This window comes from Mobula birostris, chromosome X, assembly GCF_030028105.1.
Source record: "Mobula birostris isolate sMobBir1 chromosome X, sMobBir1.hap1, whole genome shotgun sequence".
NCBI lineage: Eukaryota > Metazoa > Chordata > Chondrichthyes > Myliobatiformes > Myliobatidae > Mobula > Mobula birostris.
In genome coordinates this window covers 53011037-53036757 of record NC_092402.1, presented here as the reverse complement: position 1 = coordinate 53036757, position 25721 = coordinate 53011037, and the positions used below count along the sequence as shown (strand labels likewise).

At 47.8% G+C, this 25721-nt stretch overlaps 1 protein-coding gene across 2 annotated transcripts in view; it reads left to right on the top strand.

Annotated features, from left to right (window-relative positions):
• Positions 1-25721, top strand: part of LOC140191656 (calcium-binding and coiled-coil domain-containing protein 1-A-like) — a 108477-nt gene that overhangs the window by 47467 nt on the left and 35289 nt on the right. For both annotated transcript variants that reach the window (XM_072249256.1, XM_072249255.1), the window contains exons 3-7: positions 7280-7402; positions 8475-8651; positions 22227-22378; positions 23300-23399; positions 24579-24769. In XM_072249256.1, the coding sequence (XP_072105357.1) occupies positions 7360-7402; positions 8475-8651; positions 22227-22378; positions 23300-23399; positions 24579-24769 (663 nt within the window). In that variant the 5' untranslated portion in view covers positions 7280-7359. The remainder of the gene's footprint in view (positions 1-7279; positions 7403-8474; positions 8652-22226; positions 22379-23299; positions 23400-24578; positions 24770-25721) is intronic.

Sequence of the window (25721 nt, the reverse complement as noted above, 5' to 3'; positions counted from 1 at the left end):
ACACACAGAGCACTGCTCACTGCTCACTGTAACACTGACACACACAGAGCACCCCCACTGTAACACTGAGATACACAGCACCCCTCACTGTAACACTGACACACACAGCACCCGTCACTGTAACACCGGCACACTCAGAGCACCCCTCACCGTAACACTGACAGACACAACATCCTTGCGTGTAACACTGACACACACAGAGCACTGCTCACTGCTCACTGTAACACTGACACACACAGAGCACCCCCACTGTAACACTGACACACAGAGCACCCCTCACTGTAACACTGACACACACAGAGCACCCCTCAGTGTAACACTGACACACACAGAGCACCCCTCACTGTAACAGTGACACACACAGCGCCCCTCAGTGTAACACTGACACACAAAGCACCCCTCACTGTAACACTGACACACACAGCACCCCTCACTGTAACACTGACACACACAGAGCACCACTCACTGTAACACTGACACACACAGCACCACTCACTGTAACACTGACACACACAGAGCACCCCTCAGTGTAACACTGACACACACAGAGCACCACCACTGTAACACTGACACACACAGCACCCGTCACTGTAACACTGACACACATAGAGCACCCCTCACTGTAACACTGACACACACAGAGCACCACTCACTGTAACACTGACACACACAGAGCACCCCCACTGTAACACTGACGCCCACAGCACCCCTCAGTGTAACACTGACACACACAGAGCACCACCACTGTAACACTGACACACACAGCACCCGTCACTGTAACACTGACACACATAGAGCACCCCTCACTGTAACACTGATACACACAGCACCCCCACTGTAACACTGACACACAAAGAGCACCCCTCACTGTAACACTGACACACACAGAGCCCCTCACTGTAACACTGATACACACAGAGCACCCCCACTGTAACACTGACACACAAAGAGCACCCCTCACTGTAATACTGACACACACAGAGCACCACCACTGTAACACGGACACACACAGAGCACCACCACTGTAACACGGACACACACAGAGCCACTCACTGTAACACTGACACACACAGCGCCCCTCACTGTAACACTGACACACAAAGAGCACCCCTCAGTGTAACACTGACACACACAGAGCACAACCACTGTAACACTGACACACCCATAGCCCCTCACTGTAACACTGACACACAAAGAGCAACCCTCACTGTAACACTGACACACACAGCACCCGTCACTGTAACACCGGCACACACAGAGCACCCCTCACCGTAACACTGACAGACACAACATCCTTGCGTGTAACACTGACACACACAGAGCACTGCTCACTGTAACACTGACACACACAGAGCACCCCCACTGTAACACTGACACACAAAGAGCACCCCTCACTGTAACACTGACACACACAGAGCACCACCACTGTAACACGGACACACACAGAGCACCACCACTGTAACACGGACACACACAGAGCCACTCACTGTAACACTGACACACACAGCGCCCCTCACTGTAACACTGACACACAAAGAGCACCCCTCAGTGTAACACTGACACACACAGAGCACAACCACTGTAACACTGACACACCCATAGCCCCTCACTGTAACACTGACACACAAAGAGCACCCCTCACTGTAACACTGACACACACAGCACCCGTCACTGTAACACCGGCACACACAGAGCACCCCTCACCGTAACACTGACAGACACAACATCCTTGCGTGTAACACTGACACACACAGAGCACTGCTCACTGCTCACTGTAACACTGACACACACAGAGCACCCCCACTGTAACACTGAGATACACAGCACCCCTCACTGTAACACTGTCACACACAGAGCACCCCCACTGTAACACTGACACACAGAGCACCCCTCACTGTAACACTGACACACACAGAGCACCCCTCAGTGTAACACTGACACACACAGAGCACCCCTCACTGTAACACTGACACACACAGCGCCCCTCAGTGTAACACTGACACACAAAGCACCCCTCACTGTAACACTGACACACACAGCACCCCTCACTGTAACACTGACACACACAGAGCACCACTCACTGTAACACTGACACACACAGCACCACTCACTGTAACACTGACACACACAGAGCACCACTCCCTGTAACACTGACACACACAGCACCACTCACTGTAACACTGACACACACAGCACCCCTCACTGTAACACTGACACACACAGAGCACCCCCACTGTAACACTGACACACACAGTGTCCCTCAGTGTAACACTGACACACACAGAGCACCACTCACTGTAACACTGACACACACAGCACCACTCACTGTAACACTGTCACACACAGAGCACCCCCACTGTAACACTGACACACACACAGCACCCCTCACTGTAACACTGACAGACACAACATCCTTGAGTGTAACACTGACACACACAGCACCCCTCAGTGTAAAACTGACACACACAGAGTGCACCTCACTGTAACACTGACACACACAGAGCACCCCCACTGTAACACTGACGCCCACAGCACCCCTCAGTGTAACACTGACACACACAGAGCACCACCACTGTAACACTGACACACACAGCACCCGTCACTGTAACACTGACACACATAGAGCACCCCTCACTGTAACACTGATACACACAGCACCCCCACTGTAACACTGACACACAAAGAGCACCCCTCACTGTAACACTGACACACACAGAGCCCCTCACTGTAACACTGATACACACAGAGCACCCCCACTGTAACACTGACACACAAAGAGCACCCCTCACTGTAACACTGACACACACAGAGCACCACCACTGTAACACGGACACACACAGAGCACCACCACTGTAACACGGACACACACAGAGCCACTCACTGTAACACTGACACACACAGCGCCCCTCACTGTAACACTGACACACAAAGAGCACCCCTCAGTGTAACACTGACACACACAGAGCACAACCACTGTAACACTGACACACCCATAGCCCCTCACTGTAACACTGACACACAAAGAGCACCCCTCACTGTAACACTGACACACACAGCACCCGTCACTGTAACACCGGCACACACAGAGCACCCCTCACCGTAACACTGACAGACACAACATCCTTGCGTGTAACACTGACACACACAGAGCACTGCTCACTGTAACACTGACACACACAGAGCACCCCCACTGTAACACTGACACACAAAGAGCACCCCTCACTGTAACACTGACACACACAGAGCACCACCACTGTAACACGGACACACACAGAGCACCACCACTGTAACACGGACACACACAGAGCCACTCACTGTAACACTGACACACACAGCGCCCCTCACTGTAACACTGACACACAAAGAGCACCCCTCAGTGTAACACTGACACACACAGAGCACAACCACTGTAACACTGACACACCCATAGCCCCTCACTGTAACACTGACACACAAAGAGCACCCCTCACTGTAACACTGACACACACAGCACCCGTCACTGTAACACCGGCACACACAGAGCACCCCTCACCGTAACACTGACAGACACAACATCCTTGCGTGTAACACTGACACACACAGAGCACTGCTCACTGCTCACTGTAACACTGACACACACAGAGCACCCCCACTGTAACACTGAGATACACAGCACCCCTCACTGTAACACTGTCACACACAGAGCACCCCCACTGTAACACTGACACACAGAGCACCCCTCACTGTAACACTGACACACAGAGCACCCCTCACTATAACACTGACACACACAGAGCACCCCTCAGTGTAACACTGACACACACAGAGCACCCCTCAGTGTAACACTGACACACACAGCACCCCTCAGTGTAACACTGACACACACAGAGCACCCCTCACTGTAACACTGACACACACAGCGCCCCTCAGTGTAACACTGACACACATAGCACCCCTCACTGTAACCCTGACACACACAGAGCACCGCTCACTGTAACACTGACACACAGAGCACCACTCACTGTAACACTGACACACACAGCACCCCTCACTGTAACACTGACACACACAGAGCACCCCTCACTGTAACACTGACACACAGAGCACCACTCACTGTAACACTGACACACACAGAGCACCACTCACTGTAACACTGACACACACAGAGCACCCCCACTGTAACACTGTCACACACAGAGCACCGCTCACTGTAACACTGACACACACAGCACCACTCACTGTAACACTGACACACACAGAGCACCCCCACTGTAACACTGTCACACACAGAGCACCACTCACTGTAACACTGACACACACAGAGCACCCCCACTGTAACACTGTCACACACAGAGCACCGCTCACTGTAACACTGACACACACAGCACCCCTCACTGTAACACTGACACACACAGCCCCCCTCAGTGTAACACTGACACACACAGAGCACCGCTCACTGTAACACTGATACACACAGCACCCCTCAGTGTAACACCGACACACACAGTGAGTTTAAGGGGAGGAAGAAATGGGTTCCCAGAGGGTTTAAATGGTGCAGGAAATTGTGAACGTTGTCTCTCAGGTTCCTATTAAATCTCCCCCCTCCCGCTTAAACCTATGCCCTCTCGTTCTTGATTCCCCAACCCTGGGAAAAGACTGTGTCTATCATGATATCATACACCTCCATTCAATCTAGCCCTGTCTCTTAGGCTCTAAGGAATACAGTCCCAACCTACCCTTCCTCACACCATAATGGGGCCCTCAAGTCCTGGCAACATTCTGGCGAGCTCTACTCTTCCCGTCTGAATGATATCTTGCCTATAATAGTGTACACAATACTCCGGAAGTGGTCTCACCAGCATCTTGTGCAGGTATACAGGGCTGGTGTAGAAGACTCTTGGCATGCTGGTCTTCATCAGTCAGGGCACTGAGAATAGAAATCGGGAGGTTATGTTGCAGTTTTTAATGAGACTGCACTCAGAGTGTTGTGTTCAGGTCTGGTCGCCCTGCTGTAGGAAGAGATGCCGTTGTGCTGGAAAGGATGCAGAGCAGATTTACGACGATGTTGCTGAGACTCAAGAGAGGTTGGGCAAGTTGGGACTTCATTCATTGGATCACAGGAGATTGAGGGGTGACCTTATAGAGGTGTACGAACCATGAGGGGCTCAGATAGAGTCAAGGCACATAGTTGTTTTCCCCCAGGGTTACATAAAACATAGAACATAGAATAGTACAGCACAGTACAGGCCCTTTGGCCCACAATGTTGTGCCGACCCTCAAACACTGCCTCCCATATAACCCCCCCCCCCACAACTTATATTCCTCCATATACCTGTCCAGTAGTCTCTTAAACTTCATGAGTGTATCTGCCTCCTCCACTGACTCAGGCAGTGCATTCCACGCTCCAACCACTCTCTGAGTAAAAAACCTTCCTCTAATATCCCCCTTGAACTTCCCACCCCTTACCTTAAAGCCATGTCCTCTTGTATTGAGCAGTGGTGCCCTGGGGAAGAGGTGCTGGCTATCCACTCTATCTATTCCTCTTATTATCTTGTACACCTCTATCATGTCTCCTCTCATCCTCCTTCTCTCCAAAGAGTAAAGCCCTAGCTCCCTTAATCTCTGATCATAATGCATACTCTCTAAACCAGGCAGCATCCTGGTAAATCTCCCCTGTACCCTTTCCAATGCTTCCACATCCTTCCTATAGTGAGGCGACCGAAAATGTACACAGTACTCCAATTGTGGCCTAACCAGAGTTTTATAGAGCTGCATCATTACATCGCAACTCTTAAAGTCTATCCCTCGACTTATGAAAGCTAACACCCCAGAAGCTTTCTTAACTACCCTATCCACCTGTGAGGCAACTTCCAGGGATCTGTGGACATGTACACCCAGATCCCTCTGCTCCTCCACACTACCAAGCATCCTGCCATTTACTTTGTTCTCTGCCTTGGAGTTTGTCCTTCCAAAGTGTACCACCTCACACTTGTCCGGGTTGAACTCCATCTGCCACTTCTCAGCCCACTTCTGCATCCTATCAATGTCTCTCTGCAATCTTTGACAATCCTCTACACTATCTACAACACCACCAACCTTTGTGTCGTCTGCAAACTTGCCAACCCCTCCTTCTACCCCAACATCCAGGTCGTTAATAAAAATCACGAAAAGTAGAGGTCCCAGAACAGATCCTTGTGGGACACCACTAGTCACAATCCTCCAATCCGAATGTACTCCCTCCACCACGACCCTCTGCCTTCTAAAGGCAAGCCAATTCTGAATCCACCTGGCCAAACTTCCCTGGATCCCATGCCTTCTGACTTTCTGAATAAGCCTACGTGTGGAACCTTGTCAAATGCCGTACTAAAATCCATATAGATCGCATCCACTGCACTACCCTCATCTTTATGCCTGGTCACCTCCTCAAAGAACTCTATCAGGCTTGTTAGACATGATCTGCCCTTCACAAAGCCATGCTGACTGTCCCTGATCAGACCATGATTCTCTAAATGCCCATAGATCCTATCTCTAAGAATCTTTTCCAACAGCTTTCCCACCACAGATGTAAGGCTCACTGGTCTATAATTACCCGGACTATCCCTACTACCTTTTTTTGAACAAGGGGACAACATTCGCCTCCCTCCAATCCTCCGGTACCATTCCCGTGAACAACGAGGACATAAAGATCCTAGCCAGAGGCTCAGCAATCTCTCCCCTCACCTCGTGGAGCAGCCTGGGGCATATTCATTGAGGACCTCACTCACTTCCACAGCCTCCAGGCACATCTTCCCACCTTTATCTCTAATCGATCCTACCTTCACTCCTGTCATCCTTTTTTTCTTCACATAATTGAAGCATGCCTTGGGGTTTTCCTTTACCCTACTCGCCAAGGCCTTCTCATGCCCCCTTCTTCCTCTTCTCAGCCTCTTTTTAAGCTCCTTTCTTGCTTCCCTGTATTCCTCAATAGACCCATCCGATCCTTGCTTCCTAAACCTCAGGTATGCTGCCTGGGGTTGGGGAATCATGAACCAGAGGGCACAGGTTGAGAGGGGAAAGATGTAATAGGGAACAGAGAGGCAACTTTTTCACCCAAAGGGTGGTCTGTATATGGAACCTGTTGCCAGGTACACGTAAAAGGCAATTGGACAGGTACAAGATTGGGGAACTTAGAGGGATATAGCCTAATGGGACTGGCTTGGATAGAAACTTGTATAGACAAATTAGGCCAAAGGGCCTGTTTCCCTGTTTTTGAGCTGGGGGTTTCTGTGAGATTAACGTGCTGCTATTTACCCGCTTGCAGACCCGCGGACTTCCAAGTGCAACACCAATTACTTCCCTTGCCAGAGTGGCCGCTGCATTCCCTCCAGCTGGGTCTGTGACATGGAGCAGGACTGCGAGAAGGGAGAAGACGAGACCCACTGCAGTAAGTGTCCACCTGCTGTCTGTTCCTGCCTCCCTCCTGGCTTCTGTACACGTCCCGGACCCTCCTTCCTCCTTGTCAGTTTGCAGAGGAAGTGGTGTGAGTGCCCAGCGGGTAGAATCTCCTTGACTCCTCAGGTCCATTGATGATTGAAGTTGTGTCAGCCCTCCCTCCACCTCTTGGGATCCCCAGATGATCTATCTGCCGTACAAGGGGCGGTTGTGGGGTCCTCAAGCAAGAACTTGGATGGATGGGAAAGGTTCATCGGGTAAATTCGTAACTTGGTTGATTACTGCCATCCATATGAGATACAGTGAAAAGCTTGTCTTACATGCTGTCCATACGGATCAGATCATTGGTATTGAAGTAGAACAAGGTAGGCAATAACAGAATGCAGAATAAAGTGTCACAGCTACAGAGAAAGTGCAGTACAGGTGGACAATAAGGTGCAAGGTCATAACAAGGTAGATTGTAAGATCAAGGGTTATTGTACCAGAGAACCGTTCAATAGTCTGATAACAGTGGGGTAGAAGCTGTCCTTGACCTTGGTGGAACGTGCTTTCAGACTTTTGTATCTTCTGCCTGATGGGAAGGGGGAGAAGAGAGAATGTCCGGTGTGGGTGGGGTCTTTGGTTATTCTGGCTGCTTCACTGAGGCAGTGAGAAGTGTAGACAGAGTCCGTGGAGGAGAGGCTGGTTTTCATGATGTTCTAAGTTGTGTCCACAACTCTCTGCCGTCACGGGCAGAGCAGTTGCTGTACCAAACTGTGATGCTTCCAAAGAGGACACATTGATAAAAATTGTTTCGGGTTGTCAAGGAGATGACAAATTTATTTTGCCTGCTGAGGGAGTAGAGGCATTGAAGAAAGAACATAATTAGAACAAAAAGAAGACAAAGTCCATTGAGATCACAGTGTTGCTTTACTGAGGTGGTGATTAGGGTTGTGTTAGTTGGTTCAGGAACTGAAGAGAAGTAACTATTCCTGAACTTGGTGGTATGGGACTTCAGGTTTCTGAACCTTGAGTCCAAAAGAAGGGTATTGGCTGAAACGTCGACTGTTTATTCATTTCCATAGAAGCTGCCTGGCCTGCTGAGTTCCTCCAGCATTTTGTGTGCGTTGCTCGGATTTTCAGAATCAGCGGAATCTCTTGTGTTTTGGCTTCTGCACCTCCTGCCCAATGGGAACTGCGAGGCGTTAGCGGGTGGCCTACGTTACCAGTACCTACCAGGAGCTCACCGGAATCAGAATCAGGTTTGACATCACCTGCACATGTTGTGAAATTTGTTGTTATGTGGTAGCAGTATGTTGCAATACATAATAATGAAAATACTGTAAATCGCAATAAGAAATATATATTTAAAGATTAAATTAAATAAGTAGTACAAAAAGAAAGCAAAAAAAAAGGGAAAAGACCAGCGAGGCAGTGTTCATGGGTTCATTCTTTGTTCAGAAGTCTGATGGCAGTGGGGAAGAAGCTTTCCTGAAATGTTGACTGTATGTCTACAGGCCCCTGTACCTCCTGCTTGGAGGCTGGAGCCAGATAGAGATGCAACCTATAGAATACTCTCCAGGGTACATCTGTAGAAATCACTGTGTAAAAAACTTTTCCTGCACGTCTCCTTTGAACTTATCCTCTCTCACTTTAAATGCATTCCCTCTGGTGTTAGACAGTTCAGCTCTGGGAGAAAGATACCAGCTGCCTACTCTATCTCAGCCTCTCATGATCATATAAACTATCGAGTGTCCCTTCAGCCTCCACCGCTCCAGAGAAAACAACCCAAGTTTGTCCAGCCTCTCCTTATAGCTCACGCTCTCTAATCCAGACAGCATCCTGGTGAATCTCCTCTGCACCCTCTCCAAAGCCCTCACACCCTTCCTGTAATGGGTGTGACCAGAACTGCACACAAAACTCCAAGTGCAGCCTGACCAGAGTTTTATACAGGTGCAATATAACTTCCTGACTCTTATACTCAGTGCCCTGACTGACGGAGGCAAGCATGCCATACAGCTTACTTATCACCCTGTGTTGTCAAGTGCATTTGGAAGTTAGAATGGCTCCATCATTCAAGATTCAAGAATCAGGGGTTTTAAGTGTCTTTTCCTGTACACAAATGTAAAGGATAACAAAATAATTGTTACTCCAGATCCGATGTAGCATTAAAAAGCACAGAAGATGAAGTACACAATAATAATAAAAAACACAACAAATATAAATACATGGATTGATTGTATATCCACAAAGTGACGCCAGGCTGCCTATAAAATGATTGACAGGAAATAATGAAGTAGTGGTGGAGTTAGTGGGTGGAGGTGTTGATCAGATTTACTCCTTGGGGAAAGTAACTGCTTTTGATTCTGGCAGTCCTGGCATGGATGCTACATTTCCCCACGCCCATCAGGGAGGGGGCTAGCAGTCCATGAGCAGGGTGGGTAGGATCCTTCATGATATTATTGGTCCTTATCCAGCACCATTCTGCATATATGTATCGTTTGTATAGCTCTGTATAATTTTCTGAATATCTCTGATTTATGGTGTATAATTTTTACATATGTACCATAGAAAATGGCCTATCTGGATGCATCACGACAACTGCTCTGCCCATGACCATAAGAAAGCGCAGAGCTGTGGACATCACAGAAACCAGCCTCGCCCCCTTGCTGCCTCGATAAAGGCGTCCATACATCTCACTGCCTTGGTAGTGCAGCCAGCATAATTAAAGACCCCACCCACCCCAGACATTCTGTCTTCTGCCCTCTCCCATCCAGCAGAACATTCAAAATCCTGAAAGCACATACCACCAGGCTCAATGACAGCTTCTATCCCATTTTCATTAGACTTTTGGATAGTCTTAGTATGACAATATGAACTCTTGACCTCACAATCTACATTGTCATGACTCTTGCACCTGACTTTCTGCCTGCACTGCACTTTCTCTGTAACTGTGACACTTTATTTTGCATTCTGTTATTGCTTTACCTTGTTCTACCTCAACATACTGATGTGGTGAAATAATCTGTATGGATGGCATGTGAAGCAAAGTTTCCCACTGTATTTTGGTACGTGTCACAATGATACACCAATTTATCTCCAGTATTTACCTTTCCGACAGAAACGTAAACAGGCAGGGTGTGTAATGGGGGCAAGTGGGATTGGTGTAGAAGGCAGAGAGCTCTGCCACTCCATGTTGAATGCAACAATTGCCACTTTACAAGACACTGGTTGGACCTCATTTGAAGCCCTGTGTGCTGTTCAGGTCTCCACTCCACTAGTGGGATGTGGATGCAGAGGAGTTTAACCAGGATGCTGCCTGAATTGGAGAACTTTTATGGGGAGACATTGGACAGGATGAGACTGTTTTCCCTAGAACCAAGGAGGCTAAGGGGTGACTTGATAGAGGTATTATTGTCAAAAGTACTAACTTGGAATATTGTGCTCAATTTTAATCACCCTGCGATAGGAAAGTTGTAATTAAACTGAAAAGGGCCCAAATACTGGATCGGAATAGGACCTCGCCCCATTCCTGTTAACTCCCCTGAGCCCCTACACCCCTCCCCAAGTCTGTGACCCATTCCAGTACCTACACCTCTCCCCATCTCAGTGATCCCTTCCACCCCCTACAGCCCACCCTCTGTTACCCTCTCAGACCCCTGCACACTTCCCTATCTCTCCTCCTTCAGCTGTCCAGATCCCTGAGTTCTGGAACTTCCTCCCTACATTTCCCTCTCTCTTTCTCTCATTCACTCACTCTCCTATCCCTCTCTATCTCATTCTCTGTCACAATCTCTCAGTCTGCCCCTCTTTCGTTGACTGGTTGCAATAATAGTAGAATTTTTTTTTAAATTCTAATTTGTTGAAGCAATTTTAGGAGCATTGCCATTAGATGAAACGGCTGGTCTGCGTTGAGTGACCATCTCTCCAATGGTCACGTAGTTGCAGTTTCCCATGGGTACCACCAGAGACGGTGAGAAGCAGGATCCCAACGCATGGAGTTGATCCCACTGATAGATTCAGTAGCTCACGGTTGTCGAGAAGCAGGTTCAATCCTCGCTGTAGGCAATGTACTGTGGGATGGGCAATGAGGAGGGAGTGCTGGAGGGGGTGGTGAGAAGGGAGCACAATATTGTAGGAGAATTAGTCAGGAGGGAAGGGTGGTGAGAAGAGTTGCAGAACGGCAGTGCTGTGGGAGGGGCAGTGAGGAGGAAGGGAAAGTGATGAGGAAAAGAGAAAGAGTACGAGGGGAGTCAGAATGGGGATGAACAAAGAGAGAAGGGGAAAGGGGAGAAATTACCTGAAGTTAGAGAAATCGATCATCCAAGAAGACTACAACCTTGTCGTAGGGTTTGGAGGTTTGCGCGCCTCAATGACCTGGAGAGTTATGATGGCTGGAGTCAGGGCTTTATGCTTTGGCTCTTGAAAGGGTCACCCATACCAAACAGGTCAAAAGATAGAGGCCAGACTAAGAGCGGTCCAGCAGTCCTCCAGGTTCAGGAGTTCAGCTGAGGGCTAACAACCTGACTGGTAAAACAAAATTTTTACAGAAACAGCAATGAAGAATCTTTCTACATCTGAGTGTGACAGTATAGACAGACAGAGATGAAGGACCTTCATTGCTGCCCTAAGAGCCAGTGGGGTAATGGTCAGTAAGTAAGCAAGTTGGAGAAATCGATGCTCATGCTATCAGGTTAGAGGGTACCCAGAAAGAATATGAGGTGTTGCTCCTCCAACCTGAGAGTGGCCTCATCATGGTTGTAGAGGAGGCCGTGGACAGACATGTTGGAGTGGGAATCAGGATTGGAATTAAAATGGCTGATCAACAGGATATCTTCCCTGTCCTGGACGGAGCGAAGGTGCTCGATGAAGCAGCATCTACACCAGCAAACCCAATCTGCATCAGTCTCACTGACGTAGGGGAGGCCACACTGGGAGCATCGGATGCAGTACATGACCCCAACAGACTTGCAGGTGAAGTGTTGCCTCACCTGGAAAGATTGTTTGAGGCCCCGAATAGTAGTGAGGGAGAAGGTGAATGGGCAGGTGTACACCTGTAGAGGCAAGTGCCACGAGGAAGATTGGTGGAGAGGGATGTATAAACAAGGGAATCACAGATATAGCGATCCCTGGGGAAAGTGGAAGTGGGGATGCAAAGATGTGCTGGTGGTAGGATCCAATTGAAGGATACGGACGTTCATCGTAAGGACATTGGGAACTTTATCCTTTTTAGGTGGTGGGAAGATGAGGTGAGTGCAGGTGTCTGGGAAATGGAGGAGATGCGGGCGAGGGCAGCGTCAACGGTGGAGGAATGGAAACATCATTCTTTGAAGCAGGAGGACATCTCACATGTTCTGAAAAAGAAAGCTTCATCCTGAGAATAGATGTGCCGGAGTTAGAGGGATTGATAAATGGTAATATGGTAATGGCATTTTTATAAGAGACAGAGTAGGAAGAACTATTGTGTCATGGTCCAGTCCGTGAAGTCCGCATTCCGGTTCACGGTCCGGTCTGTGGACTCAGGACTCCGGGTTTTCCAGCTGTCCTTCATTTTGGTTGGATTAATCAGAAGCACGTGATTCCCATCTTGGGGCTTGGAATATAAGTGGCCTTGGGGTTGAGCGTGAGCTGCTAGTTTGTCTTGTCAAGATCCCCTAGGAGCAGCCTGCTGGTGGAAGGCTGGAGTGGCTACTTGCCACCTTTAGGCCATGTTAGAGAACCATCACTTCATGGAGCCTTGCTGTCAGTAGTCGGAGCTGTCTTTGTGGTATGGATTTGGCTGTTTCCTGGGCCAGCTGAGTGGCTGTCAGCCTCTCTGAGCTAGGTAGGGATCTGGCTGTTTCCATAGCCAGCTGAGGTTGCTGGCTGTAACTGCTACTTGGAGCAACCCTGATGCAGAGATGGAACTGAATATTATTCTTCAGTGTTTGTCTCTTCTTGTCCTTGCCTCTGTGGGGTAAGTCAGGCTGTTCTGCTGTTGCCCTGTGGGGGGGTGGAACCTGTCCTGCCTTGTCTTGTATTTGTCTCTGTTGGGTAAGTCAGGCTATTCTGCTGTTATCTGACAGATGGTCCTGTCCCACCTTGGTGTGGAGATAAAGTTGAGTCCTGGCTTGTCTAAGGATAAGTCCTGGCTCTGTTGTTGTACAGTTCCTAGTCTGTCTCCAAGCTCCAGCCTCTGAGTTATCAGCCTCTGCATTCCAAGTCTCCAAGCTTGGGGCCTCCAGACCCCAGCCACATCCTGTTATGTTGTGTCCTTGCCTGGTTCTGGGGCCCAAGCCCAAGGTGAGACCTGGGTTCTGGGTCCTTGTCCAGTCTCTGGCTCGGAGCCCAAGCCCAGGCTTCTAGTGCATAGTTCCTTGTCTGGGTTCCCTGCCTTGTCCATGTCCTAGCCCAAGTCTGTGTTCCTGTCCCTGCTCCCTGTCTGTATCCAGTCATGTCCCACCTCTAGTCAAGTCCTGTTCCTTGCACTTCAGTGTCTGTGTCTTGCAATTGGGTCTGTTCCCAATGCCTCCCATTGTGACATATTGTTAAGATAGCTATGAGAGTCAGTAGGCTTAAAGAAAGATACCAGTAAATGGAGGTGGACACAGATTGAGAAAGGGGTGTGAGGTGTCAGAAATGGACCATGTGAATTTAAGGGCAGGGTGTAAGTTGAAGGTGAAGTTGATGAAGTGGCACCATTGCAGTTATCAATGCAGCACAGAGTTGGGGAGCTTTACCAGGCAAGGCTTGGAACATGGCCTGTTCTACATTGCCAGCACAAAGATGGGCATAGCTGGGACCCATGCAAGTGCCCATGGCTACCCCTTGGATATGAAAGAATTTGAGTGTGAGGACCAGTTCTGCCAGATGGAGGATGGTGGTGTTGGAGGGGAACTGGTTAGTTATGTTCTCTAGAAAGGAGTGGAGAGATTTAAGGCCATACTGATGGGGGAATGTAAGTGTGTAGGACTGGGCATCCATGGAGAAAATGGGGCAATCAGGACCAGGGAATTGAAAGTGATTGCACACTCTTGATCATTTCAAAGTGTCATGGATGTAGGTGGGAAGGGACTGAACCAGTGGGGATAGAATGGGGTCGAGGCATACAGATACCAGTTTGGTGAGATGGGGGCAGGCAGAACACTGGGCCTACCCAGACTGTCAGGGAGTCCCACAGGATGTGGCGAGGAATCAGTCAGGTTTGTTATAACTGACATAAGTTGTTAACTTTGTTTTGTAGTAGTGGTACAGCGCAGAAGAGGAATAGTGAAGTACTGTTTGTGGACCATTCAAAAATCTGATAGTAGAGGGGAAGAAGCTATTCCTGAATCATTGAGTGTGGGCCTTCAGTCTCCTGTACCTCCCCCACAATGGTAGTAATTATAAGAGGGCATGTTCTGGATCATGGCTGTATCTTGACATGTCAATCCATGGCCCCCTCTAGTGCCAAGATGAGGCCACCCTCAGGGTGGAGGAGCAACACCTTGTATTCTGTCTGGGTGGCCTCCAACCTGATGGCATGAACATCAATACTCCCCACTCCCCACTCCCCCCTTTCACCACTACTTACCAGCCTATTACTCCACCCTTTCTCCTGTGGTCCACTTTCCTCTCCTATCAGATTCTTTCTCCATCCCTTTATTTCTAACCCACCCAGCTTCACCTATCACCTTCCTGCTAGCTTCTTTCCCTTCCCCCCAACTTTTTTTATTCTGCCTTCTTCCCCCTTTCCTCCTCAATCCTGATGAAGGGTCTCAGCTGGAAAAGTTGACTGTTTAGTGTCCTCCATCGATATTGCCTGAACTGTTGAGTTGCTCCAGCATCTTGTGTGCGTGTGTTGCTCTGGATTTCTAGCATCTGCAGACTGGTCAATGAAGCCCTGCCCACAGGTCTGTGCTGAACTAATTAAGCTGGTCATTAAATGCTGACTAAACTAATCCCTTCTGCTTGGAGTGTCCATATCCCTCTATTTCCTGCACATCCACGTGTCCATATAAGAGTAGGGCAGCATGGTAGCATACTGCTTTACAGAGCCAGTGATCACTGATTGGGGCTCTATTCCCCCTGCTGTCTATAAGGGGTTTGCATATTCTCCCTATGACTGGGTGGGTTTCCACTAAGTGCTCTGACTCTCTCCCACATATTCCAAAGACATACCAGTCAGGGTTAAGAAGCAGAGCATGTTATCTTGACACTGGAGGCTTGCCAACTACTCCCAGCACAATCCTCACTGATTTGATTTGACACAAACAGCACATTTCACTATATATTGCAGTGTACGTATTACAAATAAAGCTAATCTTTAACCCCTATGTCATCTACTTCCAGCACCATGCACAGCAGTACATTTCAGCCACACCACTCTCTGTGTAAGATAAATTTACCCCACACATCTCTGTTGAACATTCCCCTCTTACCTTGCACGCCCTCTACTACAATAACTATATTTAAAGGGCACTTGGACAGGTACACAGATCAGAAAGGTTCAGAGGGATACAGCCAAGCTTGGGCAAATGGGACCAGCTGGGATGGGGCATCTTTGTTGGCAAGGACCAGTTTGGCCAAAGGACCTGTCTTGGTATTCTATGAAGCAGTGAACAAGCTGAGTGGCCTCCTCTGGTGCACTTGATCAACTGGGAAGTTCAGCATCTGGGCTTGTAGTCTCGATGCCCTGAACGCATCATGCTCAGCCGCCTATTAGGGGTGATTGATAAGTTTGTGGCCTAAGGTAGAAGGAGTCAATTTTAGAAAACCTAGCACATTTATTTTTCAACATAGTCCCCTCCTACATTTACACACTTAGTCCAGCGGTCGTGGAGCATACGGATCTTAGAGCTCCAGAAAGTGTCCACAGCAGGGGTGATTGATAAGTTCGTGGCCTAAGGTAGAAGGAGATAAGTTACTAACTTCAAACTTTCTACATTATCGCTCAGAGTTGAACTGCACATGCATGTAACAAGAGCTGTGTAACTCATCTCCTTCTACCTAAGGCCACGAACTTATCAAGCACCCCTGCTGTGGACCACTTTCCAGAGGTCCAAGATGCTGACTTCTACAAAGAAGGGATCTGTATGCTCCATGACCGCTGGACTAAGTGTGTAAATGTAGGAAAAATAAATATGCTAGGTTTTGTAAAATTGACTCCTTCTACCTTAGGCCATGAACTTATCAATCTCCCCTCATGTACCGGCCTGCAATTCCCAGCTGCCCTTTGTTATTGTGCATGCTGATTGGAGGAGCTCGGAGATGCACCAGTTTGAGTCGTCATCGTGGCTATCCCTCGATGTCAGGGACGATGATCTTCATTCTGGTGATCTACTTATGGGCTCCCAAGTGGCTTATGAGTCCAATCTTGGCTTTGAAAGTTCTTCCGCATTCAGGGCAGGTAGTTCCAGATGGCAGATCGAGCTTTGGTTGTTGCTGTCTCTCTTTCCATTTTCTTCACTTTTCTTCTAATTCTGCACATCTGTTGGCTTCAAAAGTTGTTGTTCCTTCTCAGATGATGGCTTGCCAGAGTTTCCTGTCCTTGGCATTGGTTTCCCAATTGTTGATGTCGATGTTACATTTCTTCATGTTGGCTTTTAAGATGTCTTTGAATCTCTTCTGTTGTCCGCCTCTTTTACGTTTGCCTTCTTTAAGCTGGGAGTAGAAGATTTGTTTCGGCAGACGTTCATCTTTCATCCGAACAACATGACTGCTCCATCTTAGTTGGTTCTTGATGACGTAGGCTTCAATGCTTGTTGTTTTTGCTTCATTTAGCACACTGATGTTGGTTCTTCTATCTTCCCAGCTGATACTTAAGATGTTTTGAAGACAGCGTTGATGGAACTTTTCAGGTGCCTTCAGATGTCGTCGGTATGTTGTCTAGGTTTCTGATGCATACAGGAGCGTTGGGATTACCACTGCTTTGTACACTAACATTTTGGTGTCTGTTTGGATGTCACGATCATGAAAGACTCTTGTTCGGAGACATCCAAAAGCTGTTCCAGCGCATTTAAGACGATGTTGGATCTCGTCATTAAGGTCGACATTGGAGGAGAGGTGACTTCCAAGATACGGAAAGTGGTCCACGTTTTCCAGGGTTGCTTTGCCAAGTTGAATTGATGGTTCTATCCAATTTGTCTCAGTTGGTGATGGTTGTTAGATGATCTGAGTCTTGGAATTGATGGCAAGTCCAAGTTTCGTGTATGCACAGTTGAAGGCAGTCAGAATCTCTTGTAGGTGGTTTTTTGAGAGAGCTGCAACACTGTTGTCATCTGTGTATTGGAACTCGATGAGGGAACTTGTGGATGTCTTGTTTTAGGACTTGAGACAGGCAAGATTGAAAAGTCTGCCATCTGTTCTATAGACAATTTTGATTCCTGGGGGTAGGTCATCCTTGATGTGGATGATTGTCGCAATGAAGATGGTGAACAAAGTTGGGGCAATCACACATCCCTGTTTTACTCCTGATCTAACTTGAAAAGTCTCACAGTTACTGTTGCTGACCAAGCATGCCATTGTGGAGGAGTCTCAGGATTCGAACGTACTTTTCAGGGCATCCATAGGTGGATAGGACATCCCATAGGAGTTCCCTTCATACCGAGTCAAAGGCTTTGGTGAGGTCGATGAATCCCATGTACAAAGGTTGAAGCTGTTCACGACATTTTTCTTGTGAAGATGATGTTGATTGCTCCACGTGATGGTCTAAAACTGACCTTTGTCTCCGGAAGGATCTTCTCGGCTAAAGGCTTGAGCCTGTTGTTCATGATGCGGCTGAGGATCTTTCCTGCTGTTGCTAACGGAAATTTCACGATAATTTCCACATTCGGATCGATCACCTTTCTTTTTGTAGATGTAACGATTGCTGAGTCTGTAAAGTCTGCTGGTACGTCTTCATTTCTCCAGATCTTGAGAAGTTGATGCAGTTGGTAATGAAGCGGGTTACCTCCAGTTTTGTAGGTGATGAAAGCTTTTCTCTTTTCGTCGCTGAGTTTTGGAGTAGTTTGTCGTTATCATCGAACCAATCCTGATGTTTTTTCGTCTTGAACCCAATTGTTTCTTTGCAGGAGGTGATGATAGCATTCTTCAATTGATTCCAGTGTTCTTCTACAGACGGTGGGATTTGTTGAGGCAGTTGTTCTTGAAGATTTTGTTGGAACTTCTGTACATGGTTGATGTCTTGAAGGATGTCAACAATAAATTTCTTAATAGTGTTCTGATTTTGGTGTTTCCTTTTGGGCCAAATCTTCATTCTCATGGTGGACGAGATGAGCCAGTGGTCTGTCCAGCACTCGTTGGCACCAGTAACAGCTCTTGTTATCAGTACATCTTGTTGGTCCCAAGATCGTACAATGATGTAGTCGATGAGATGCCAGTGTTTGGAGCATGGATGCTGCCAGAAGACTTTGTGCCTGTTTTTCTGGTGAAATAGGGTGTTTGTAATCACCAGGTTGTGTTCAGCACATTTGGTGAGGAGGAGTGTTCCACTGGCGTTGGCCTTGCCAACTCCTTCCTTGCTTATTATTTCTGTCCACAGCCTATAAACTTTCCTGACTCTAGCATTGAAATCTCCCAAGAGAATGATCTTCTCATTGTTGGGAACAGAGGAAAAGATGTCGTCAAGTTGGGCGTAGAAGTTCACCTTTACTTCATCTTCAGCATCCAGACTTGGAGCATAGGTGCTGATGATGGTGGTGTGTTGGTTCTTGACAAGCTGGATTCGCAGGGTCATGAGACGTTCGTTGATTTCCAGTGGTTACTCTGTCAGCTTCTGAAGTAGGCTGTTTTGGATGGCCAAACCTACTCCATGGATCCTCGATTGTTCAGGATCAAGTCCTTTCCAGAAAAAGGTGCATTGACCTTGCTCTTCCATTAGTTGCCTTTCTCCAGCTCTGCGGGTCTCATTCAGAGCAATAATGTCAAAGCTGAATTTTTGAAGTTTCTGGGCAACAAAAGCAGTTCTCCTCTCTGGTCGGTCTGAGTTTGGGTTATCCATCAGAATTCATATATTTCAGGTTCCAAGTTTCAGTTTCACTTGATTTTTAACCGCATGATGGTGATCCCTCTGGACACGGCTTTCCAGACAGGATGGGGTGAAGCAGACTATTTTTAGGGCACCTTTTCTAGCCCCTTCCCAGTTCAGGGTAAGCAGAGTGGATTCTAAATAGGGCTGCTCAGATGTGAATACTTCTGCCGAACAACTTTCCTGCTTCTGTCCAAAAGTTGAGCGACTGAATCAAGTATTCATCGCCTTCATGCCGGTTCTTGACGAGGAGCTTCCAGCCATCACATTGCCTGCTCCCATCGCCCTCCGCCAATCACCGAAAGACTTGAAGTGGCCCACAGAGTGAAGACGCCTGTGTGTGTATTTGTTTAACGTGTACTTGATGTTGCACTCCAAGAAGCACACGATACTTCACAAATCAACCAACTGATTCCAATGGCATGGAAACCATGACGATTGGAGCTGATGGATTTGTTGTAGCTTCATCCGCCTTCACAGCTGTTGAGTTCGAAGTAACTTCATCCGCCTGTTCCACCGTTGAGGTCTTGGATTGTTCTTTGTCAGGGACCTCACCCTCGACCTTACTGCCATGGGTGACCCTACCAGGAGCATAGCTCCAGACGGCATTGCTCTCGGGACCACAGGACCACACAAGCTTCTCCACCACGACAAGGTGACAATCTACTGAGAAGCAATTTGAGTAAAGGCTGATTTATACTTCTGCGTGCTCCATGCCGTAGCCTACGCAAGTGGCCTACACTGTTGTGAGCATTTATACTTCTGCATTGGTGTGTCTGCATCGCTCTACAATTCACCACCAAAACACTAGTTGGCGTTGGGGTTTCTATGCCACTGTGTTGAGTTTCTTCATGTTGAGTTTCTTTGTGTACTTCAAACAATGGTGACTGAAACTGAGTGCATCATGTTGGAGTTGGAGCTAATAAATGTTGAACAAGAGTTACTTTTATTGAAGTTACTGCAATGCAGAAAAGAGAAGACATCGGAGGAGATCGTGTGTACAACCATTGAACAGACTGAGGCAGAAGGAGGGTGAATTTTCTGTGCTTGTCTGGCCACTGAGAGACATGGATGAGGAAATGCATTTCAAATATTTTTGGGTGTCGGCAGGTAGATTTGACGATTTGACGAGAAGAAGCAACCGGAAATGCGTAGGAGGAAGTGCGACACGACCAAGCGGACCGATCACAGTTGTTGCGGTCTGCATCGCCGCAACATGTAATTATATTTTTGGGGAGGTGCGCATCAGGCTACGGCGTAGGGTACATGACTACGCTGTACCTATGGCATAGATTCGACACAAATGTACTGTATAAATTGGTCTTAAAACAATCACAAACTGTGATGTCCCAACAATTCTGAAACACTTGCCCACCGAAGGCGAGAGACTGCTGGTGAGAAGTGGGCTGTGGAAGTGGAAGGAGAAGGAAAGTAAGAATATTCACCGCACCTGTTGTGCCCACACATTTTGAAATTTGATTTGACGAAGGTTTACAAAATTGTGAGGGGTATAGGTAGGGTAAATGCAACCAGGTGTTTTCCACTGTGGTTGGACGAGACTAGAACTAGATGCCAGAGGTTACAGGTGAAATTTGAAGTATTTAAGGGACACCTCTTCACTTTGAGGGTGGTGCGAGTGGAAGTGGGTTCAGTAACATCTAAGAGAAGTTTGGATAGGAACATGAGAGATATGAAGGGTTATAGTCCAGGCGTGTGTCTATAGGACTAGGCACAGAGAAGGGATAGATATGATGTGTGGCTGGCGATCTCAAACTATTCCGAGGCGGCGGAGCAGCAAATTACATGGTAGCTGCTCCAAATTACGCTGTATCTGGCCCAGACTGCAACGTATCAGTTTCCCGTTATATTGTACCTGGGCCAAGTCATATTGTATCTGAACAGATTTGCAATTTATCCGGCAGGGTTACATTGTGTCTAGACAGGGTACAATGTATCAGCCTTGGGCACGTAGTATTGGGGCCGGGACACAATCTATATGCTTTGGTTACATTGCATCTGGGCTGGATTACGATGTATCTCTACTCAGTTACTTCGTATCTGGGATGAGATGCACGTATATACTATATACGTGACAACATATTCTCCCGGGGTTACGATGTACCTAACCCGCATATGTTATATTTGCAAACACCAGGAAATCTGCAGATGCTGGAATTTCAAGCAACACACATAAAAGTTGCTAGTGAACGTAGCAGGCCAGGCAGCATCTATAGGAAGAGGTACCTATAGATGCTGCCTGGCCTGCTGCGTTCACCAGCAACTTTCATGTGTGTTGTATGTTATATTTGCTCAGGGTTTCATAGCAGCTCGGTCGCGTTACTTTCTAGCTGGTCTAGGAGACGCAGCGGCCACCCTTGGCGGGTTGCCTGATTACTATTGTTAAGTATGTCGGTTTAAAAAGAGTTTTAAGCGGCGCCGCCATTGGCTGGAGTCGTGGATACAATTGTTACCTATTACATCGTCAGCGGCATATTAAACTGATCAATTGTGACATTGCCCATGGTCACTACGCCATTGTACGGAAGAAATTGACCCACTGGGTAAGCCGTTAAATGCCCAAACTAACCCCTATACCCTAGACGCCTATACCCGGAGCTGAATGACAGCGCACTTTCTTGAACTCTGGAAACAGAATATTTGAGCTGATAATTCTACAGTGTCACCAAAAGTCCACTTCTGATACCAAAATCCTTCATATTGTCACAATATTACACCAAGGTACAGTATTGGTGGGGACGGGTCTGTCACTGTTTAACATCGGAGTGCAGTACTGGTGGGGAAGTGTCTGTCACTTTATAACATGATCTCTTGGTCTTGTTTCGGGTTATAGTGTCTCAGATGGAAACGCTGGAACTAACCTGGGTGGAGGTCACCTTCCACAACGTCGCCTCATCCTACATCCCTGGCGTCGCTGTAGAATGCCGCTATACCCTTGTTTCACCCAGCCACTGGAATTGCAGAGATTGGATTGGCCTCTTCAAGGTTAGTATCGGATGTTGTGTCCCGTGCCCACATTAAAGATGTACCATAAGATGTAGGAGCACAAGTAGGCTATTTGGCCCATCGAGTCTGCTCTACTATTCCATCATGGCTGATTTATTATCTATCCCTCTTAACCCCATTCTCCTGCTTTCTCCTCATAACCTTGTCACCCTGACTAATCAGGAACCTATCAACTTCTGCTTTAAATATACTCAATGACTAGGCCACCACAGCCATCTGTGACAATGAATAGATTCACCACCCCGGCTAAAGAAATTCCTCCTCATCTCTGTTCTAAATGGACGTCTTTCTAATCTGAGGTTGTGCCTTCTGATCCCGGTACTATTGGGAAAATCCACTCTACATTCACTCTATCTCAGCCTTTCAATATTCGGTAGGTTTCAGTGAGATCCTCCCTCATTCTTCTAAGCTCCAGTGAGTGCGGGTCCAGAGCCATCAAATACTCTTCATAGATTAACCCTTTCATTCCCTGAATCATTTTCGTGAACCTCCTCTGGACCCTCTCCAATGCCAGCACATCCTTTTAAAGTCATGGTTTCCAAAGCTGCTGACAATACTCCAGATGTGGTCTGACCAATGCCTTATCAAGCCTCAGCATTACATCCAACTCAACCTTTCCCTTGCCAACACTCAACATGTCTTCCCTGCCCTCACGAAATATGCACCCACTCGACCTCTTCCCTTGCCTGCACTCAACGTTATTGACAAACTCACAGCTAGCTTGGTCTCTCACACCTAAGGAATATGTTTTAGATGTGTCCTATCTCTGTGACCCCCTCCCTCCCCAACACCTCTCTCTGTCTCAGTGACTCTCTCCAGCTCCGACACCTCTCCCTGTCTCTGCCACTCCATGATACTCCAGCTGTATCCTAACCGTTGTTTTAACCTTTTCCCTGCCAGATGGGGTGGATATCTCTCAATGATTATTACACCTTTCTGTGGTCACCCTCTCCCCAGCAAGATCAGGGAGAGCTAACTGCTTCATCTATCTGCTTTGAAGGTCAGTGCATAGACCAGCCTTGACGTACATATGCACACTGATACACGCAACACAAACGCATAATGGCATGCAGGAACAGACACCATGACTCACAACAGATGTGTTTGGTGGTCTGTGTAGGTGACTGTGTTATACGTTGCTCTTTTATGACGTTGTGTGTGTGTATGATGGGGGTCATGGAAAAAGGATTGGGTGGAGGGGAAGAAGGGAGTCACGGAGATGGGGAGGAGTGCAGTGGAGGGAGGGTGGGTCACCAAGTCAGGGAGTGTGCGTGCGTCAGTGAGTTGTTCTCTCAAGTCCTGCATTTCCATTTCTGATGTACATGTGCATAACTCTGTATGTTTGCCTGCACATTGTGTGTATGTGTGTCTGCATGCATGTGTGTGAGATACTGTATGTGTGTGTCTCTGCCAATTTGTACATGCATGTGTGTGTCGATGCTCATGAGTCTCTATGTTCTAAGGCAAAGGTTTCTGCAGACGGTGCAAATCTTGAACGATACACACAAAATGCAGGAGGAACTCAGCAAATCAGGCAGCATTGATGCAGACAAATAAGCAGTCAACATTTTGGGCCAAAGACACTTAAACAGGACTGTATCTACGATCCTGTGTGCGTGTCTGTGTCTTGATGTTCCTGCATGCACATATTTCTTTCAGTGTGTGTCCATGGAACTGTGTCAATACGTGTGCAAAGACAATCTGTGTGTGTATTTCTCTGTTCCCGTGTGTGTGCGCGCACGTTCTGTATCTCTGTCTCTGCATGCATCTGTTTGTCAAGTCGAGACAAGTCGCATTTTATTGTCATTTTGACCATAAACTGCTGGTACAGTACACAGTAAAAACGAACAACACACATCAAAGTTGCTGGTGAACACAGCAGGCCAAGCAGCATCTGTAGGAAAAGGTACAGTCGACGTTTCAGGCCGAGACCCTTCGTCAGGACGGTCCTGATGAAGCGTTTCGGCCTGAAACGTCAACTGCACCTCTTCCTACAGATGCTGCTTGGCCTGCTGCGTTCACCAGCAACTTTGATGTGTGTTGCTTGAATTTCCAGCATCTGCAGAATTCCTGTTGTTTACAGTAAAAACGAAACGATGTTCCTCCAGGACCATTTGTGCAAATATAAGTATGTGTTGCCCACACAAAGGATGTTTAATCTCTCTTCCAAACCCTGCAGCGAACCAACTCCCTGCTGAAACTCCCACACTCTACCAATTCTGTTACATCGACGCACAAGGCACGTGCTTGGGATCCAGCTCCCCCTTCACCTTCTGTCAGCCCAGTACCAGCAATCAGCTGCTGCTGTTGAACAGCTTAGACAGAAACATTGATTTGGTGCGTGTGATGAACAGAATGTCACAGCTGGAGGTAAGAGCAGTCAGGAGTAAGAGACCAGGGGCAGAATTCACACACACACTACCGGGTCAGACACAGAGTGAATCTCCCTCCACACTGCCCCATCACACAAGCCTAGGGTCGGACACATTGAATCTCTCTCCACACCATCCCATCAGACACTCCGAAGGTGAGAAATGGATTGAATCTCCTTCCACACCATCCCAACACACACACCCAGGGTAACATATGGAGTAAATCTCCCTCCAAACCATCCCATCACATGAGCCCAGGGTCAGACAGAGAGTGAATCTCCCTCCACACTGTCCCATCACACACTCCCAGGGTCAGAAATGGATTGAGTCTCCTTCCACACCATCCCAACACACACACCCAGGGTAACATATGGAGTAAATCTCCCTCCACACTGTCCCATCACACACTCCCAGGGTCAGACAGCAAGTGAATCTCCCTCCACACTGTCCCACCTCACACTCCCAGGGTCAGTCACAGAGTGAAGCTCCCTTCACACTGTCCCATCACACACTGCCGAGTCAGTTATTAGATTAAATCTCCCTCCACAATGTCCCATCACACAGTCCCAGGGTCAGACAGAAATTGAAGCTCCCTCCATACCATCTCATCACACACTCTCAGGTTCAAACACAGAGTGAATCTCCCTCCACACTGGCCTATCACACACTCCCAGGGTCAGACAGAGTGAAACTCCCTCCACACCGTCCCATCACAAACAAAACCCAGGGTCAGACACAGATTGAATCTCCCTCCACACCATCCGGTCACACACTCCCAGGGTCAGACACAGAGTGAATCTCACTCCACACCATCCCATCACATACATCCAGGGTCAGATGCGGAGTGAATCTCCCTCCACACCGTCCCATCACACACTCCCGGGGTCAGACACAGAGTGAATCTCCCTCCACACTGCCCCATCACACAAGCCCAGGGTCAGACACATTGA